This window comes from Lagenorhynchus albirostris, chromosome 13 (assembly GCF_949774975.1).
Source record: "Lagenorhynchus albirostris chromosome 13, mLagAlb1.1, whole genome shotgun sequence".
NCBI lineage: Eukaryota > Metazoa > Chordata > Mammalia > Artiodactyla > Delphinidae > Lagenorhynchus > Lagenorhynchus albirostris.
This window is the reverse complement of record NC_083107.1, coordinates 43,463,958-43,485,320: the sequence shown is the minus strand read 5'-3', so window position 1 is coordinate 43,485,320 and position 21,363 is coordinate 43,463,958. Positions and strand designations below refer to the sequence as shown.

Below are 21,363 nucleotides of genomic sequence, written 5' to 3'. Positions count from 1 at the left end.
ATGCCTGGTAGTGGGATTGCTGTGTCATATGGCAATTCTATTTTTAGTTTTTTAAGGAACCTCCATACTGTTCTCCATAGTGGCTGTATCAATTTACATTCCCACCAACAGTGCAAGAGTGTTCCCTTTTCTCCACACCCTCTCCAGCATTTGTTGTTTGTAGATTTTCGGATGATGCCCATTCTAACTGGTGTGAGGTTATACCTCATTGTAGTTTTTTTTTTTTTTTAACATCTTTATTGGAGTATAATTGCTTTACAATGGTATGTTAGTTTCTGCTTCACAACAAAATGAATCAGTTATATATATATACATATGTTCCCATATCTCTTCCCGCTTGCATCTCCCTCCCTCCCACCCTCCCTATCCCATCCCTCCAGGCGGTCACAGAGCACCGAGCTGATCTCCCTGTGCTATGCGGCTGCTTCCCACTAGCTATCTACTTTACGTTTGGTAGTGTATATATGTCCATGCCTCTCTCTCGCTTTGTCACAGCTTACCCTTGCCCCTCCCCATATCCTCAAGTCCATTCTCTAGTAGGTCTGTGTCTTTATTCCTGTTTTACCCCTAGGTTCTTCATGACATTTTTTTTCTTAAATTCCATATATATGTGTTAGCATACGGTATTTGTCTCTCTCTTTCTGACTTACTTCACTCTGTATGACAGACTCTAGGTCTATCCACCTCATTACAAATAGCTCAATTTCGTTTCTTTTTATGGCTGAGTAATATTCCATTGTATATATGTGCCACATCTTCTTTATCCATTCATCCGATGATGGACACTTAGGTTGTTTCCATCTCCGGGCTATTGTAAATAGAGCTGCAGTGAACATTTTGGTACATGACTCTTTTTGAATTATGGTTTTCTTAGGGTATATGCCCAGTAGTGGGATTGCTAGGTCATATGGTAGTTCTATTTGCAGTTTTTTAAGGAACCTCCATACTGTTCTCCACAGTGGCTGTATCAATTTACATTCCCACCAACAGTGCAAGAGGGTTCCCTTTTCTCCACACCCTCTCCAGCATTTATTCTTGTACATTTTTTGATGATGGCCATTCTAACTGGTGTGAGATGATATCTCATTGTAGTTTTGATTTGCATTTCTCTAATAATAAATGATGTTGAGCAGCTTTTCATGTGCTTCGTGGCCATCTGTATGTCTTCTTTGGAGAAATGTCTATTTAGGTTTTCTGCCCATTTTTGGATTGGGTTGTTTGTTTTTTTTAATACTGAGCTGCATGAGCTGTTTATATATTTTGGAGATAAACCCTTTGTCCATTGATTTGTTTGCACATATTTTCTCCCATTCTGAGGGTTGTCTTTTCGTCTTGTTTGTAGTTCCTTCTGCTGTGAAAAGCTTTTAAGTTTCATTAGGGACCATTTGTTTATTTTTGGTTTTATTTCCATTACTCTAGTAGGTGGGTCAAAAAAGATGTTGCTGTGATTTATGTCAGAAAGTGTTCTTCCTATGTTTTCCTCCAAGAGTTTTATAGTATCCGGTCTTACATTTAGGTCTCGAATCCATTTTGAGTTTATTTTTGTGTATGGTGTTAGGGAGTGTTCTAATTTCATTCTTTTACATGTAGCTGTCCAGTTTTCTCAGCACCACTTACTGAAGAGACTGTCTTTTCTCCATTGTATATCCTTGCCTCTTTTTTCATAGGTTATTTGACCATATGTGCGTGGGTTTTTCTCTGGGCTTTCTATCCTGTTCCATTGATCTATATTTCAGTTTTTGTGCTAGTACCATATTGTCTTGATTACTGTAGCTTTGCAGTATAGTCTGAAGTCAGGGAGTGTGATTCCTCCAGCTCCATTTTTTCCCCTCAAGATTGCTTTGGCTATTCAGGGTCTTTTGTGTTTCCATGCAGATTTTAAGATTTTTTTGTTCTAGTTCTGTAAAAAATGCCCCTGGTAATTTGATAGGGATTGCATTGAATATGTAGATTGCTTCGGGTAGTATAGTCATTTTCACAGTGTAGATTCTTCCAATCCAAGAACATGGTATATCTCGCCATCTGTTTGTGTCATCTTTGATTTCTTTCATCAATGTTTTATAGTTTTCTGAGTACAGGTCTTTTACCTCCTTAGGTAGGTTACCTTTGTTTTTAATATAATTTATTTAGTTGCAAGTTTATATAATTTAATTGTAAACAGTGGCTGTGTTTAACAACTGATATTCAAAATTTTTGAAATTTAACAACCAGTTCTTGCTGGCTCCAGCATGCTGCTGCATGCTTTGATCTCAGGCAGCCAAACTACTATGCCCTTAGCCATTCTTTTATGTGGTATTAAGGTATTACTAGAATATGGTTCCATACCAATACCGTGTGGCAACACACAGCATGCAAGAGTTATTGTGTGTCTTTATTTTTCTAAATCACATTAATTCTCATTAGATGTACCACTCATCAAGGTTGTTGAGAAGTCCAATTTGAGGGACCACTGCTCAACCACGGATTATACAGGTACCCATGGGCTTACACAGTTCAGGGACAATGGCAGTGGACCCTGGTGGTCTGTTGACATTGCTCTCACTCCAAATGTCCTGCCCAGGCCCACCTAGAGGGCCTCTCTGTGGTGTGAGATGAGATCACAGTCCCAGTGGTGGTACTCCAGTGCCAAGTGCAGCTCTGGGGGCAAGGACTGAAGCACAGCCACCCCCATCTGAGGTCCCACTACCACCAGCCCACTATTTTCAAAAAAGTCTTCCTTTGCCTTTTCTTTCTCACAGGTGAGCATCCACTGAGGTTGGGCCACTACCTCTTCAGTCCAGAAAGCAGCAGCCTCCCCCTCTGCCCTCAGACAGTCCAGCCTAATCATCATCACTTTGATGTACTTACACCTCCAACACTGGAAAATTCTCTCAAGGTTATTTTCAGAGAAAGGAGAGACAAGGCTTTCATGCTTTCCTGGTGAGACTACTGGAAAAAAAAAAGCTACTACCGTATACAGTTATTACTGAGAGAATCCCTAAAGCAGCCTGAGCAAAAATGAAATAAGGCTTTAAAAAGCAAAGTCCAAATCATGAACATTTTTTAAATGCTGCACTTGGAACAAGTACTCAAATATAATTTTTTTTTTTTGCCTTCAGGAATTGAGAATGATTAGTGTTGTTGAGAGTTTTTTGTTTAACGTCATAAGGCTACCTCTTTTCATGACCCTATTAATTCTCATTTTCTCCCCACACAACATATTGGGAAATCTTCCTGATCTTATCTGACATCAGAAAGACATGCTTTTGCCCTTGGAGAAACAAATCAATTCCTTCTCCCCGATAGGGTGATGAAAGTCCTCTGCAGTGCTTTCTATTGCTATGGCAACAGAAGATGGGATTTCCCAATGGAACTAGATTTATATATACACAGAGAAAAGCAGTTCTTTAAAAGCTTGATCCCTTTTTTGTTGCCATGTGTACAATACAATCAATGCAATAAACTACCAAGGAAAGGACACCAAACCTTTTTATGTAGGTGTGGAATGAGACCTCCATCGTATTGAGACCCTCAGTGAAAGGGAGTCAATTTTGAAAGTTTTAACACTGTGACATTGCTATTGTAGCCATAATAATCTGTAAAATTTGTAATGTGCAAGTTTTCTTAGAAAAGCAGAGATTTGGCTTTATGGACTCTCAAATGGAAGACATAAAATATAAGTAAGCGGTATCGATACTTCCAGTCACAGAAAGAACGCAACACTATGTTATGGTAAAGAAGACAATGGGAAGCCCAGAGTAGACCAGATATTTTGTGTAGTGGTGGTACTTTCCACTTCTGTAATTTCTTCACGGAAGAACACAACAATTGGCCATTTCTGATGAAATCTTATCAGAAGGAATTCAGGGGGCATGATAGTTTTCATCACGGCCCCTTAATAGGGTAAGGAGACACACCCTCCTATAATCTGTTGCTTGATCTAAAGGCAATACTTAGGGTAGCTTCTTATGCTTAGGGCATCTCTGTAGGAGAAGGAAAGAGCAGTTTGGAAGTATGCAGTAGGGGGCCAATTTGGAATCTGTACTTATCTATCTATCTATCTCATTTAAATGCTTCTGAACTAAAATTCCAAATATGTTTTGGGATTAGATGAAAGCAGATCCTGCTCAAAACGACTTTTCATGAAATTCTTGAATTCCTAAATGCAGAGAAGTGAGAAGTGAATATAGATACCTTGATGGTAGCTTCAAATATGCTTATTAAATAAATGCTCCTGTAACTGCACCCTTATTACCGATACCTGATGTGCAAATCCAGTGATTAAGGTTGCTGGGGTTTTCCCCTGCTTTCTTATGAGGATTAAAAACTGCTGTTGAATGATATGACATATTTAAAACAAAAGTAAGTAAATGCCACTTGGCTCTGCTCTAAAAGATACACGGATGCTGTCATTCTATCACCCAGGTGGAAGGAGTGAAGTTTCTGGGAAGCTGATGGGAAAATGGCAAAGTGAGTAGAGGTGTTTGTCTGTTTGCCCTGTTCTTGCCATGGACGTGGATAAATAGGAACATTATGAGTCACTGCATTGTTGCATGCAAGCCAGAGAAGCGAGGTCAGAGACTTGGCTTATAAAAGGAGAAAAGGATAATTTTGTTAATATATTCAAATGGTAAAGGAGGAACTTAGATAAATGGGATATCATGGGCTGGGAAAAGATGGTTTAAAGAACAGTGTTAAAGAAACTTCTGGGGAAAAAAATCCAGTATGGACATTTTCATAAATGTGATAAATTTATGTGCTTTAAGATGAACGAAAAGGACGATAAAAACCAGAGTAAAAATATTTCAAATCCATAATGGGATGTTTTGGGGTCACACTGATAATTGAGTAACATACACTGATAAATTATTTTGAAGGCCTCTCTAAAGATTTGTTGAAAGTGTTTTTTTCATTTCCCCCCTCATTCAAGGAATGAGAAAAGTCAAGAATCATGAAATTATAGTTAGAACAATTAACTGGAATAGCAATTTTTTTATTCTTTGTTTTTTAGAACCCCAGAAATTTACCAAGTCTCTCAATCATTTTAATTAGAAGCTGTAATCACAGCAAAAGAGTTTCATTTGTGTCTCTTGAAAGTGTCTCTCAGCATCTAGGGGAAATATGCTCAGTCCTCTTTATTTTCTAGTCCCGGGTAGACCCTGTGCCTGCAGCAGGAGGGAGAGGCAAAACGGCAGCCATGACCATTGGCCTCCTTCACTCCCTCTTCAGCGAGCACCTTGTTTGTTTTTTTCTTAACATCTTTTATTGCAGTATAATTGCTTTACAATGGTGTGTTAGTTTCTGCTTTATAACAAAGTGAATCAGCTATACATATACATACATCCCCATATTTCCTCCCTCTTGGTCTCCCTCCCACCCTCCCAATCCCACCCCTCTAGGTGGTCACAAAGCACCGAGCTGATCTCCCTGTGCTATGTGGCTGCTTCCCACTAGCTATCTATCTTACATGTGGTAGTGTATATATGTCCATGCCACTCTCTCACTTTGTCCCAGCTTACCCTTCCCTCTCCCCGTATCCTCAAGTCCACTCTCTATGTCTGTGTCTTTATTCCTGTCCTGCCCCTAGGTTCTTCAGAACCACTTTTTTTGTTTTAGATTCCATATATATGTGTTAGCATATGGTATTTGTTTTCTCTTTCTGACTTACTTCACTCTGTATGACAGACTCTAGGTCCATCCACCTCACTACAAATAACTCAATTTCATTTCTTTTTATGGCTGACTAATATTCCATTGTATATATGTGCCACATCTTCTTCATCCATTCATCTGTTGATGGGCACTTAGGTTGCTTCCATGTCCTGGCTATTGGAAACAGAGCTGCAATGAACATTGTGGTACATGACTCTTTGAATTATGGTTTTCTCAGGGTATATGCCCAGTAGTGGGATTGCTGGGTCATATGGTAGTTCTACATTTAGTTTTTTAAGGAACCTCCATACTGTTCTCCATAGTGGCTGTATCAATTTACATTCCCACCAACAGTGCAAGAGGGTTCCCTTTTCTCCACACCCTCTCCAGCATTTATTGTTTGTACATTTTTTGACGATGGCCATTCTGACTGGTGTGAGGTGATACCTCATTGTACTTTTAATTTGCATTTCTCTAATGATTAGTGATGTTGAGCATCGTTTCATGTGTTTGTTGGCAATCTGTAGGTCTTCTCTGAAGAAATGTCTATTTAGGTCTTCTGCTCATTTTTGGATTGGGTTGTTTGGTTTTTTTTTGATATTGAGCTGCATGAGCTGCTTGTAAATTTTGGAGATTAATCTTTTGTTAGTTGCTTCATTTGCAAATATTTTCTCCCATTCTGAGGGTTGTCTTTTCATCTTGTTTATGGTTTCCTTTGCTGTGCAAAAGCTTTTACGTTTCATTAGGTCCCATTTGTTTATTTTTGTTTTTATTTCCCTTTCTCTAGGAGGTGGGTCAAAAAGGATCTTGCTGTGATTTATGTCATAGAGTGTTCTGCCTATGTTTTCCTCTAAGAGTTGTATAGTATCTGGCCTTACATTTAGGTCTTTAATCCATTTTGAGTTTATTTTTGTGTATGGTGTTAGGGAGTGTTCTAATTTCATTCTTTTACATGTAGCTGTCCAGTTGTCCCAGCACCACTTATTGAAGAGGCTGTCTTTTCTCCATTGTATATTCTTGGCTGCTTTATCAAAAATAAGGTGACCATATGTACATGGGTTTATCTCTGGGCTTTCTGTCCTGTTCCATTGATCTATAATCTGTTTTTGTGCCAGTACCATACTCTCTTGGTTACTGTAGCTTTGTAGTATAGTCTGAAGTCCAGGAGCCTGATTCTTCCAGCTCCATTTTTCTTTCTCAAGATTGCTTTGGCTGTTCGGGGTCTTTTGTGTTTCCATACAAATTGTGAAATTTTTTGTTCGAGTTCTGTGAAAAATGCCATTGGTAGTTTGATAGGGATCGCATTGAATCTGTAGATTGCTTTGGGTAGTACAGTCATTTTCACAGTATTGATTCTTCCAATCCAAGAACATGGTATATCTCTCCATCTGTTTGTATCATCTTTAATTTCTTTCATCAATATCTTCTAGTTTTCTGCATACAGGTCTTTTGTCTCTGTAGGTAGGTTTATTCCTAGGTATTTTATCCTTTTTGTTGCAGTGGTAAATGGGAGGGTTTCCTTAATTTATCTTTCAGATTTTTCATCATTAGTGTATAGGAATGCAAGAGATTTCTGTGCATTAATTTTGTATCCTGCTACTTTACCAAATTCATTGATTAACTCTAGTAGTTTTCTGGTAGAATCTTTAGGATTCTCTATGTATAATATCATGTCATCGGCAAACAGTGACAGCTTTACTTCTTCTCTTCCGATTTGGATTCCTTTTATTTCTTTTTCTTCTCTCATTGCTGTGGCTAAAAATTCCAAAACTATATTGAATAATAATAGTGGTGAGAGTGGACAGCCTTTTCTTGTTCCTGATCTTAGAGGAAATGGTTTCAGTTTTTCACTTTGAGAAAAATGTTGGCTGTGGGTTTGTCATATATGGCCTTTATTATGTTGAGGTAAGTTCCCTCTGTGCCTGCTTTTGGAGGGTTTTTATCATAAATGGGTGTTGAATTTTGTTGAAAGCTTTTTCTGCATCTATTGAGATGATCATATGGTTTTTCTCCATCAGTTTGTTAATATGGTGTATCACATTGATTGATTTCCGTACATTGAAGAATCCTTACATTCCTGGGATAAACCCCACTTGATCATGGTGTATGATCCTTTTAATGTGCTGTTGGATTTTGTTTCCTAGTATTTTGTTGAGGATTTTTGCATCTGTGTTCATCCGTGATACTGGCCTGTAGTTTTCTTTCTTTGTGACATCTTTGTCTGGTTTTGGTATCAGGGTGATGGTGGCCTTGTAGAATGACTTTGGGAGTGTTCCTCTCTCTGCAATGTTTTCAAAGAGTTTGAGAAGGATAGGTGTTAGCGCTTCTCTAAATGTTTGATAGAATTCGCCTGTGAAGCCATCTGGTCCTGGGCTTTTGTTTGTTGGAAGATTTTTAATCACAGCCTCAATTTCAGTGCTTGTGATTGGTCTGTTTATATTTTCTATTTCTTTCTGGCTCAGTCTCAGAAGGTTGTGCTTTTCTAAGAATTTGTCCATTTCTTCCAGATTGTCCATTTTATTGGCATAGTGTTGCTTGTAGTAATCTCTCATGATCTTTTGTATTTCTGCAGTGTCAGTTGTTACTTCTCCTTTTTCATTTCTAATTCTATTGATCTGAGTCTTCTCCCTTTTATTCTTGATGAGTCTGGCTAATGGTTTATCAATTTTTTTTATCTTCTCAAAGAACCATCTTTTAGTTTTATTGATCTTTGCTATTGTTTCTTTCAGTTCGTTTTCATTTATTTCTGATCTGATCTTTATGATTTCTTTCCTTCTGCTAACTTTGGGGTGTTTTTGTTCTTCTTTCTCTAATTGCTTTAGGTGTAAGATCAGGTTGTTTATTTGAGATGTTTCTTGTTTCTTGATGAATGTACTGCTATAAATTTCCCTCTTAGAACTGCTTTTGCTGCATCCCGTAGGTTTTGGGTTGTCGTGTTTTCATTGTCATTTGTTTGTAGGTATTTTTTGATTTCCTCTTTGATTTCTTCAGTGAGGTCTTGGTTCTTTAGTAGTGTATTGTTTAGCCTCCATGTGCTTGTATTTTTTACGGATTCTTTCCTGTAATTCATATCTAGTCTCATAGCGTTGTGGTCAGAAAAGATACTCTATATGATTTCAATTTTCTTAAATTTACCAAGGCTTGATTTGTGACCCAAGATATGATCTATCCTGAAGAATGTTGCATGAGCACTTAAGAAGAAAGTGTATTCTGTTGTTTTTAGATGGAATGTCCTATAAATGTCAATTAAATCTATCTGGTCTACTGTGTCATTTAAAGCTTGTGTGTCCTTATTAATTTTCTCTCTGGATGATCTCCATTCGTGTAAGTGAGGTGTTAAAGTCCCCTGCTATTATTGTGTTACTGTCAATTCCTCTTTTATAGCTGTTAGCAGTTGCCTTATGTATTGAGGTGCTCCTATGTTGGGTACATATATATTTATAATTGTTGTATCTTCTTCTTGGTTTGATCCCTTGATCATTATGTAGTGTCCTTCTTGTCTCTTGTAACATTCTTTATTTTAAAGTCTATTTTGGGGCTTCCCTGGTGGCAGAGTGGTTGAGAGTCCGCCTGCCAATGCAGGGGACATGGGTTCGTGCCCTGGTCTGGGAAGATCCCACATGCCGTGGAGTGGCTGGGCCCATGAGCCATGGCCACTGAGCCTGTGCGTCCAGAGCCTGTGCTCCGCAATGGGAGAGGCCACAACAGTGAGAGGCCCACATACCGCAAAAAAAACAAAAAACAAAAAAAGGTCTATTTTGTCTGATATGAGAACTGCTACTCCAGCTTTCTTTTGATTCCCCTTTGCATGGAATATCTTTTTCCGTCCCCTCAGTTTCAGTCTGTATGTGTCCCTAGGTCTGAAGTGGGTCTCTTGTAGACAGCATATATATGAATCTCATATTTGTATCCATTCAGCCAGTCTATGTCTTTTTTTGGAGCATTTAATCCATTTACATTTAAGGTAATTAGTGATATATATGTATGTTCGTATTACATTTTCTTAATTGTTTTGGGTTTGTTATTGTAGGTCTTTTCCTTCTCTTGTGTTTCCTGCCTAGAGAAGTTCCTTTAGCATTTGTTGTAGAGCTGGTTTGGTGGTGCTGAATTCTCTTAGCTTTTGCTTGTCTGTAAAGCTTCTAATTTCTCCATCAAATCTGAATGAGTTCCTTGCTGGGTAGAGTAATCTTGGTTGGAGGTTTTACCCTTTCATCACTTTAAATATGTCCTGCCACTCTCTTCCGGCTTGCAGAGTTTCTGTTGAAAGATCAGCTGTTAACATACAGGGGAATCCCCATAAGGTTATTTGTTGTTTTTCCCTTGCTGCTTTTAATATTTTTTCTTTGTATTTATTTTTGATAGTTTGATTAATATGTGTCTTGGCATGTTGTTCCTTGGATTTATCCTGTATGGGACTCTCTGTCCTTCCTTGACTTGATTGACTATTTCCTTTCCCATATTAAGGAAATTTTCAACTATAATCTCTTCAAATATTTTCTCAGACCCTTTCTTTTTCTCTTCTTCTTCTGGGACCCCTATAATTCAAATTTTGGTGTGTTAAATGATGTCCCAGAGGTCTCTGAGACTGTCCTCAATTCTTTTCATTCTTTTTCTTTATGCTGCTCTGCAGTGGTTATTTGCACTATTTTATTTTCCAGGTCACTTATCCGTTCTTCTGCCTCAATTATTCTATTGATTCCTTCTAGAGAATTTTTAATTTCATTTATTGTGTTGTTCATCATTGTTTGTTTGCTCTTTAGTTCTTCTAAGTCCTTGTTAAACATTTCTTGTATTTTCTCCATTCTATTTCCAAGATTTTGGATCATCTTTACTATCATTACTCTGAATTCTTTTTCAGGTAGACTGCCTATTTCCTATTCATTTGTTTGGTCTGGTGGATTTTTATCTTGCTCCTTCATCTGCTGTGTGTTTTTCTGTCTTCTCATTTTGCTTAACTTACTGTGTTTGGGGTCTCCTTTTGCAGGCTGCAGGTTCGTAATTCCCGTTGTTTTTGGTGTCTGCCCCCAGTGACTAAGGTTGGTTCAGTGGGTTGTGCAGGCTTCCTGGTGGAGGGGACTGGTGCCTGTGTTCTGGTGGATGAGGCTGGATCTTGTCTTTCTGGTGGGCAGGACCGAGTCCGGTGGTGTGTTTTGGGGTATCTGTGACCTTAACATGATTTTAGGCAGCCTCTCTGCTAATGGGTGGGGTTGTGTTCCTGTCTTGCTAGTTGTTTGGCATAGGGTGTCCAGCACTGTAGCTTGCTGGTCGTTGAGTGGAGATGGGTCTTAGCGTTGAGATGGAGATTTCTGGGAGATCTTCCGCCGTTTGGTATTACATGGAGCCGGGAGGTCTCTGGTGGACCAATGTGCAGAACTCGGCTCTCCCACCTCAGAGGCACAGGCCTGACACCCGGCCAGAGCACCAAGACCCTGTCAACCACATGGCTTCCTTCAACCAAGAAATGTTATTTTTGTCATTTTCAAAATGCTCAGCTGTTCTGACTTTTATCTTTTCCAGCTCAGTTTCTGACATCTGTTTGTTCCCAAGGGAGGGGGCCCAAAGCATGGGATGGGGGAGCAGCATGGTGACACTCTGGCCATCCTCCCTTCTCACCTCTCGATATCCAGCATTCCTCTTGCAAGCACCTTGTTAATGCTTACTCTGCCACGATGTTCCAGGAACCATGTAGAGTGATAGAAACAGCTCTTGCCCTCATGGAACAGACAGTCTCATCAAATCCTCTTCTTCATAGCTCTTGGGACTTCAGGTGTGGTGTAACCTGGGGAGTCTCTTTGGCAGAGACTAAGGTCGAGTTAAGGCCGTCTTTTTCCCAGGATCGGGCTTCAGACTCTAATGCTGCCAAGCTCTGTGATTTATCAACCCGGTTAACTAAGCAAAAAGCTGTCAGGTTTGACATGTTCAAGCTTTTCCTTAGCCTCAGACACCCTCACCCTGTCTCTGTCTTGCTCTCTTTCCCTTACATATCTCTTGACTCTTCTTCTCCCTCCTCTCTGCCCCATCCTCTCTGTCGTACCTCACTCTCTCTCACCTAGTCTCTGGCCTCTCTGCTTCCTCTCCTAACAGCCCTCACCCATCTGTTCTTCCCACTGTTCCTCACTGCTACTAGGGTTACCTTCCTGACATGTGAAACTATTTATGTTGTATCCTGCTCCTGACTGTCAGTGATGCCCGAACTTTCTGGCCCGATTAAAAGGGCTTTCAAGGCTGCCCTGGCCTGCCCGTTATTATTTTATGCGTTTGTCCTTCCTTTTAAGGTGGGCTTCTTGAGAGAAGGGCAGTGTATTTTCTGTTATCTATGGCACCACCTGACTTTTCATAGGTCCTTAAATAAGGGTTTGTTGAATGAATGAACTAAAATATACTAAATTGTCGTAGGGTTTTCATAAGACTGCTTCCATCCACTATTTTAATGAAACAAGTATGACACTCCATAATCTACTTGCAATTTTCTAGGACATCTAGAAAGTATCAAGGACCAGAGGTATCCCAGCAACATTGATATTGAGGGGGTACTTTTATACTTTATTGGTCTTCTCTCACCAACTCTGAATGCTGAAGTGTTCTACAAGCTTAAAATGTTTTAAAGCCTCTAAGAGTCACCTATTGTGAAAAAGCTACCCTTTTATGTGTTCTTCTTCTTTATTTTACTCCTCATAATGATCCCAGAGGATATATTTTCCAGCAAGTACTAAGATGGCCAACTCAGATTCGGGGCATCGAGGTGTTTCTCATCCCAGCCCATCCTCTCCTCCCTTCCCCTCCATCAGGACCCACGTTCACTCCCATCACAGCTGAAGCCAGGAAATCACCTGCATCTTGTTTGCCTTCCCGGGAAACCCCACACTCCCCCGTCCAGAGCAGCCCCAGGCCCATAGACTCCCTGACGGAGTTCGAAAGAGGAGCACGTTTCCTGACGGAGGGGCTTGCCTGGAGAGGCCGGCTCACCCATCGCAGGGCGCAGGCAGTTGGACTGGGTCAGAAAGGGAGAGCAATGCCTGAGGTGGTGCTGCAGGGGAAAGGCTTGAGGAAAAGGCAGCCATGGTCTCCTGGGGTGAATTCTAGACAGCTTGCTGCTGCCAGGAGGAACAACTGGCCCCCCGAGGATGTGCAGTGACATGGTGCATAAGGGTTGCTGCAGCCTTGGACCATGGCAGATACTGGATTTGTCCTTCCTCTTCCTGAAAGATGATAGACTTTCGGCCTGCCTGCGTGCATTTCACTCCCAAGTTCTGAACTCAGGCAGTCTTCCCACTGCACAGCCTTTGGGCCACAGCCTGGTCCCCAGCGCCTGGCCAGGCCCCTGGGGAGAGTGCCCTGTGACTATGGCTGGCGGTGGGGGGTAGGGGGTGGGGGGAGGGCAGGTGAGGCAGATTGAGATTTGCTTGATTGGTGGTGTGAGCCAAACTCCTTTCTGACTGGAGCGTCCTCACTGGCACCTGTAGCACGCAGGTGTCTCTCATCCCAGGAAGCCTCCGCCTCCGCAGAACTCCCGAGATCTCGTGAGATGGGGCTGTTTCTTGGAAGGGCGGTGGCGGCAGAAGCGCCTGGGCCTGATTCCTGTGAGACGCCCCGAAGGTCAGCGCTCCCAATCCATCCTCTTCCTCCCCCTCCATCTGGACCCACACTCACCCTCCCCCCCACTCTGCAGCCAAAACCACAAAGCTCACCCTCCAGGCAGCTCCAACTCCACCCTTTTTGCTTACAAAGAAAAAGGAAAAACCAAAACTCGATGAAGCATCCAGCCTCGTAGGGAGAGTGCAAATGGAGCCGACCTCCAGCTTAGGAGGCATCACGGGGACTGAAGACCTGTGGATGGGGGCACTGGGAGCTCCTGGGAAGGCCAGCTGCACCCCGGCGCCAGGGTACAAGGGCCTGGGAGCACCGACGGTAAGGAAAGGGAGCCAGCACTCGGGGTCCTGTGCAAAAGATGGTACTAGGTTTGGTGGGAGACCCAGGAAGTGAGCACAGTGGGATGAGAGACACCAGAACAGACTGTGGGGCTTGGTGGTTGCAGAATTGGGGGCGGGGGGAGAAGCAGAAAGTAGTTTGTTTCTAAAAGGAACACCCGTATCAACAGAGACATGCCTATGTTGGTTGTATCTGTCTGTTGCCAGTTACACAAATAATGATGATAATGAAACTTGAGTGCTTACTCTGTGCTAACTGCTCTGTATTCATTATATCATCTATTTTCATATGTTATCTTCATTTCATAGATGAGGAGCCTGAGGGCAAAAGAGATCAAGTAATATGTCCAAGGAACTAGAGGTATTGAGGGGCAGCCAATGTGCAAATCCAGGTGTAAATCCAAATGCTCTGATTCCAGAGCATATATTCTTATCAAAATCAAGCTGAAAATTGAAAAGGAAAAAACAATTCTGCTTCTGTTAACTGTAAACAGATGCTGAAATTGAAAAGGAAAAAAGTTCTACTTTTGTTTATTGTGTAAACAGTCATCTGCTAGTTTTTTATATAGGTCTTTCGTTTAATTCCCAACACCTGTTTTTAGAAAGGCACAACTCCTTTACACAACGAATTTAAAACGTTCGAGTGATTTCTCATCTAGGAGTAATAATGATTACATTTCTCCCTCTTAACTGCTACAGATTCCTTGAAATTCTAGTTGGCATTTGACAGTTTTATTTTGATTGCACTACAGTTGTAGGAAGAATTCTACACAAACCACAGGCATAGTAATTTGTGGTTCTCTTAGTGTCACAGTGATTTGTGTAAAATAGAAATTTTCATTTAAAATACATAATCTATGGCAGCAGATACAGAAACAGCACTTGACTCTGAAACCCCCCTCCATGCTTTGAAATCCTAATGAGGATGGTATCCAGAGCTTCTGCAAGCAGGTTTAATTAATTCTGAGAAGTACGCTTTCTCCTGGCAACAGCATTTTTTTTTCCAATTTAAAGTCAAAAGTTAATTTGAAAGCTAAGTAATATTTTCAAAATCAGTAAGTAAATACCATAACATAAGGCAATGATAGAACATAGAATCACAGAATTATAACAGTTGTCTGATTTTCAAGGTTACCAAGCGGGTAAGATGAGATGAAATTATTGTTAAACTGTGCTAAGCCTCTCTTTGCCAAAGTTGAATGTTTCTATTAGACCAATCAGCCAATTCATTACTTTGGCGACAGTTTGGACTCTTTCTCTTGGGATTATCTTGTTAGATGATTAAAATGAGCAATGTGGATAAAAGATGATCAATGTTTTTCTTAACTTTGTTCAATAGGAAGATGTGAAAGAGGCCTTTTTCTTTTTCAGCCTTGCCTTACACCCAGATAAAACCCTTGTTGCAACTGGCCAAGTTGGGAAGGAGCCATATATATGTATATGGGACTCCTATAATGTCCAGACTGTGTCTATTCTGAAAGATGTTCATACACATGGAGTCGCCTGCCTGGCTTTCGACTCGGATGGACAGGTATGTATCTTTTTGCATTTTCTTTTTCTTTAATGACTTCTCACAAGTCACCTAGAATTATAATGCACATAGCGTATAGGCTCAGAAGGTCTATCAGCCCTCCCTATCTCCCCTTGTCAGCCTCTTAGAATCCTCATATGTTTGGTCCTTTTCCACACTCATGGTACTGAGATCCGGCTCTGGATAGGACCTAGTTTTGGTTCCCCCAGTCTCACTATTAGGTTAAAAAGCCCCCAGAAAGGAAGTTGTGAACTTCATGTTGATTGGGTTCATAGTGACTCAGTGATTCTACTTTGTCTTCCATTGTTAGCTTCCTATTTGGAATGAGGGTTGGACTGAACCTTTTTCACTGACCTCAAGCCCTGAGTATCTCCTTGGTTCCCCTTGCTTTCAGAAGATAGCATCACCTCCTAATAATTCATTGAGAAGATTCTATTTGATTCTTTAACCTTGAGGTGACTTCTAACTCCTTTCCCCTACCCACTCACCTCAATTCAAGCAGTCACTGATCCATGTGTATTTATTAGTTTCTTTACAGTGACTCTGACATTCATTCTCTCCTTCCCATTCTCCCTGCCACCATCCTTTAAGTTCCAAATCTGTGTCATGCCTGACAGTTTAAGTAACCTGTCTTCACACAGTCAATTTCTTGCTAATGCATTTCACCAACTGAAAAAAGTGTCAGAATGTTGTTTAAAAACAACAGAAGCTTGGAGTACCCCCTGAATGAAGTCCACACTTTGTGGCTGGGCATTCTAGGCTGACCAACTTTTCTAGCCTTCTCTTCACTATTCCCTTGCAGTCAAGTTGGATAAGTCAGAGAGATTCCTCTACCAGACCAGGTACCTTGGCACCTCCAGACACTTTCTCATGCTGCCCGCTTCACCTCCAGTGCCCTGCTCACCCTGTTTGCCCCTTAAAGTGATTCATTCTTCCAAGACACTTCATAGGTCTTCATGAAGCCCTCCCAGTCTCCCATTCCAACAAAGTGTCTCTCTTTCTGTGGACTTCCAGATTTGTTAATGTGTTATAGATACCAATTCTATCTCAATTTTTAAAAGATGTTAAAGAGAAGGGAGTGGAAGTGGAAAGGCCTCATTCCTGGCTCCCCCTGCATTCACCTCCTCACGAAGGCCATGCCTTTTCTTCCTAGCCTTCTCCACGTTCCTAGGACGCCCTTCTTCTGTCTCTTTTCACTCTTGTATTAATGCCAGTTAGTTCCTTCAGTCTATTTTTTGGTAAATTTTAGAGTTACTTCTCTAAGTCCATATTGTGGAAAGACCTGTGAAATTATTCATAGAAGATTGACCAAGCTGAGAGTTTGCAGGTAGTTCAGATAGGACTTGACCTGGTTTGGGTCACTTTTTAAACAGTTAAGATTTACTTTGTGTTTTCTGCTATTTTGAGAGAGTAGTGATCATTCTATTCATTTTTCTTTCCAGAATTAGATTCAATACATATGTGGACCCCTGGTAAATATGTTTTTGATTTAACTACTCTATAATCTTGTCCAGTTTAGTCAGGATAATGCATAAGTTCTATTGTATATCCAGGTCTAAAGAGAAATAGCTAGATAGTAACGTGTGTTCAGATTTGCAGTTATTGACTTCCTGACTAAACTGAATGAATGTGTCAGGATGCATATGTATGTACAAGTGTAAATGAATGCTTTGATGTGAACTTACATGCACATTCTCTATCTGATTTTGCTTTTCTAGCAAACATTCTTTATCAAAATTCTAGCAAACATTCTTTATCAATGTTCTAGCAAACACTATCAAAATCACAAGAAAAATGTAATGTAGCAGGGGGAAATCCAGCTGTAACTTTTAGTTCTTTGTCCATTTTATTTTGTGTTAGAATCCTAGCTATTTTTTTAGGTTCCATTTTGAAGGTAGAGACAGGGATGAACTGCATGGTACTTTCACAACTGTCAGTTGAGAAAAATAACCTCCTATTTGTTTGCTGTGATGGATTTCGTGGCTTGTTGATGCCTATTGCTTCAGATCTGCCTTTTTCCCTGGACAGAGTTCACTGGAATCGAGCGATATTTAGAAAATGACAAATGGACCATCACAAGCATCAAAAGGCAATTGAAATGCTTTTCCGGTAGCGATAGGGCCTGTCACTGCAAATGAACAGAATAGATTTCTTTTGGCTTTTTCTCAGTCTTCTTCACATTTCTTATGTGGGTTTTACTTTAGTGCCCATGTTTATGTTAACTGCTTTTTCTGTTAAAGTAAAGAGAAAAGAAAAAAATAAGCTGAATGGAATTCACCCACTTCAAATTTTCATATATAGATAAAAATACAACCATGTCTTAAAATCATTTCCATTACTGGAACTCTCAATTGAAAATTACAGCAAAGACCTCCTTTCAATAAGCACCTATTTTAAAACCTCCAGCTATATATTTTTAATACTGAATATTCCTAACGGAAGCTACCTTTAGTGAAGAAACCTGAATAATCTCTGCATAACACTAAATGTATTTAGCCATATATGGCTATCTATCATTGCATATACACGTACACACACACAATGAAATACATAAGCTCACATACTGTTATACTTGGGTAGTGATGTTTTTAAAACCTTTTGACTTACATTATTTCACTGATCCATACAACAATACTACTTTGTAGACAGAAAAAATACTTTACACTCATTTTACAGTTGAAAAAACTGAAATTTAAGGAGTTTAATTTTCTAAGGTCTTATGTCTGGCTAATCATGAAGTCAAAAGGGAAGCCAAATCTACTTACTCCCAGCCCAGACCTCTCTTGATTACATAGTTTTGTTTCTATGCTGCTAGAAGCTCTGATTTTGGTGTCCCTAATATGTGTTTTGACCCTGTTAATTTCGTATATACTCAGGTGTGGGATTTTTTTTCCCTTTGAGGACAAGGTCTGATCTGAATCCAATGAATTTAGACTGGGAGATGAAGTACCAGAGTACTTTTACTAAAACTATGTATCCTTCTGTAGTCACTCCAAATTTTGTGAAATTATGAAAATTAAGAAGAATGAAGATAATGTTCATTTATGGGATTTCTTTTCCATGTGTTTGTCAAACCCTTTCATTTTAACAGTTTGGTGAGGCTTTTAGACTACAGAATCCTAGATGCTCTTAAAACCGTATTAAGATCTTAAATTTGAAAATTTAAATCCTGCCTTCTAGTTCCGTTCCTATGATTTCCACTGATAAATCAGAGACTTCATGAGATTTTGCATGTTTCCTATGTTTAAGAAGGACAAATGGGTTGTAGGTTTTAGGTTGTTGAAATTTTAGTATATGCTAATGGAGTAATATCTACTGTGATATCTTTAGCTTTGGATTTAAGATGGGTTTTGAGAAATCATTTTTTTCACAAGAAATTCAATACTTAGCCCATAGTAGGTAATAAGAACTATTTATCGAAAGATGGAATGGATAATAGGAAGTTTTCCCATCATTTTCTGGTATTAAATTATTGTTCTTATTCTTAGCGTTTAGCCTCTGTGGGATTGGATGCCAAAAACACAGTCTGCATTTGGGACTGGAGGAAGGGAAAACTTCTGGCCTCAGCCACTGGCCACTCCGACCGGGTAAGAAGACCTTGTTGGATCAAGCCATGCAGGTTTCATTACTGTGAGGGAACTGTGATGTAGCTTCTCAGAGTTGTAGTATTTTTTAAAATAAAATTTTCAAGTGTAGATTCTCCTTCCATATGCAACTTAAAATCTTACTGTTTATAAAAATTAATTTATGATTAGTAGCTCTGTTGGCATGATCTCTTCTGGTGATCAGATGCTTTATTTAAATTGTTACTGTTATTCATAGGCAAAACAGATTTTTGATACTGGCATTTAGCTTCATAAAATAAAATAGAATTGAATTTGAAATTATATGCACTGTTTAGGTGTATTCATTTAGAAATGGAAATAGTTGTTAGAAAATAATATTCACAAGGTATGTTTACAAGTGTATACATTTGAATTTCAAATGAATGTAATGACAACTGTGTGATTCTTTGTTATATTCAAGAAACTGGAATATAAATTGTCTGCTTACCATTCATATTGAAGTCATTGTGATCGTAGATGATAATTCCATGTAGCCATAGCTGGCAAGATGAGGTAGGAAGCAGGCATGTGCATTAGCTGGTCAGAAATCTATTTCTCAAGTGTCTGGAATAATTAAAATAATTTGGCTATTTTATTGTCTTGATTTTCTAATTTAAAAAAATGAATTTGCATACTGTCTTACATTGATTCCTAGTTGATCTGTATTTCTGCAAAGTATAACTCCATGCAGAATGAGGCCCTAATTAAATGTAAATTCACTGCCTCTTGATTGGTGTGAACTCTAAAAGATTTCTTTATATGAATGGTATATTCATCTAGGGAGAATTCTCATTTTAAGGGGCCCCCTTAGTTTTTACTGAACATTTGGGCAAATTGTATTCGAGGATTAAGTCCTCAGAAAGTCCAGGAGTGATCAGCAATGGAACGTTAGTGTTGGAAGAGGCCTGGCACCCGTCTGGCGCAATGGTTCCCACCACTGGCTACACATCCTGGGAAGATTTTAGAGTATAGTGATGCTTGGGCTTTACCCCCAGGTGTTGATATTAACTTACTGCTATTTAATTGATATTAACTTAGTACTTAATGAGCAGGTTGAAAATATTTGTGATTCTTGCATTTGTTTTTTTTCCTACATTAAATTATATCAGTATTTATTCTCTATGTATTAATTTTATTTACTTATTTATTTTTAATATAATTTTAATTTTATATTAAAGTATAATTGATTTACAGTGTTATATTTCAGGTGTACAGCAAAGTGATTCAGTTGTACATATACATATATCCATTCTTTTTCAGATTCTTTTCCAATATAGTTTATTATACAATATTGAGTATAGTTCCCTGTGCTATATAGTAGGTCCTTGTTGATGATCTATTTTATATATAGTAGTGTGTATATGTTAATCTCAAACTCATAACTTATTCCCCCCCCACCTTTCCCCTATGGTAACCATAAGTTTGTTTTCGAAGGCTGTGAGCCTGTTTCTGTTTTGTAAATAAGTTCACTTGTATCATTTTTTTAGGTTCCACATATAAGTGATATCATGTGATATTTGTCTTTCTCTGTCTGACTTACATCACTTAGTATGGTAATCTCTAGGTCCATCCATGTTGCTGCAAATGGTATTATTTCATTCTTTTTTATGGCTGAGTAGTATCCCATTGTACTTATACCACATCTTCTTTATCTATTCCTCTGTTAATGGACATTTAGGTTACTTCCATGTCTTGACTATTGTAAATAGTGCTGCAATGAACATTGGAGTGCATGTATCATTTCGAATCATGGTTTTGTCTGGATATATGCCCAGAAGTGGGGTTGCTGGATCATATGGTAGTTCTATTTTTCAGTTGTGTAAGGAACCTCCATGCTGTTCTCCATAGTGGTTATACCAATTTACATTCTTTCGTACCAATTTACATTCCCACCAACAGTGTGGGAGGGTTCCCTTTTCTCCACACCCTCTCTAGCATTTATTGTTTGTAGAATTTTTCATGATGGCCATTCTGACTGGTGTGAGGTGATACCTCATTGTAGTTTTGATTTGCATTTCTTAATAATTGGTGATGTTGAGCATCTTTTCATGTGCTTTTTGGCCATCTGTATGTCTTCTTTAGAGAAATATCTGTTTAGATCTTCTGCCCTTTTTTTTTTTTTTTTGGTTTGTTTGTTTTTTGATATGGAGCTGCATGAGGTATTTGTATATTTTGGGATTAATTCCTTGTTGGTTGCTTCCTTTGCAAATATTTACTCCCATTCTGTGGGTTGTCTTTTCGTTTTGTTTATGGTTTCCTTTGCTGTGCAAAAGCTTTTTAAGTTTCATTAGCCCCCATTTGTTTATTTTTGTTTTTATTTTCATTACTCTGGGAGGTGGATCCAAAAGATCTTGCTGTGATTTATGTCAGAGGGTGTTCTGCCTATGTTTTCCTCTAAGAGTTTTATAGTATCCAGTCTTACATTTAGGTCTTTAACCCATTTTGAGTTTATTTTTGCATATGGTGTTAGGGAGTGTTCTAATTTCATTCTTTTACATGTAGCTGTCCAGTTTTCCCAGCACCACTTATTGAAGAGACTGTCTTTTCTCCATTGTATATTCTTGCTTCCTTTGTTGTAGATCAGTTGACCATAGGTGCAGGGGTTTATTTCTGGACTTTCTATCCTGTTCTATTGATCTATATTTCTGTTTTTGTGCCAGTACCATAC

At 39.3% G+C, this 21,363-nt stretch overlaps 1 protein-coding gene across 2 annotated transcripts in view; it reads left to right on the top strand.

Annotated features, from left to right (window-relative positions):
• EML6 (EMAP like 6) overlaps nucleotides 1–21,363 on the top strand; it is a 315,311-nt gene that overhangs the window by 120,915 nt on the left and 173,033 nt on the right. For both annotated transcript variants that reach the window (XM_060170079.1, XM_060170080.1), the window contains exons 2-3: nucleotides 14,931–15,090; nucleotides 18,579–18,677. In XM_060170079.1, the coding sequence (XP_060026062.1) occupies nucleotides 14,931–15,090; nucleotides 18,579–18,677 (259 nt within the window). The remainder of the gene's footprint in view (nucleotides 1–14,930; nucleotides 15,091–18,578; nucleotides 18,678–21,363) is intronic.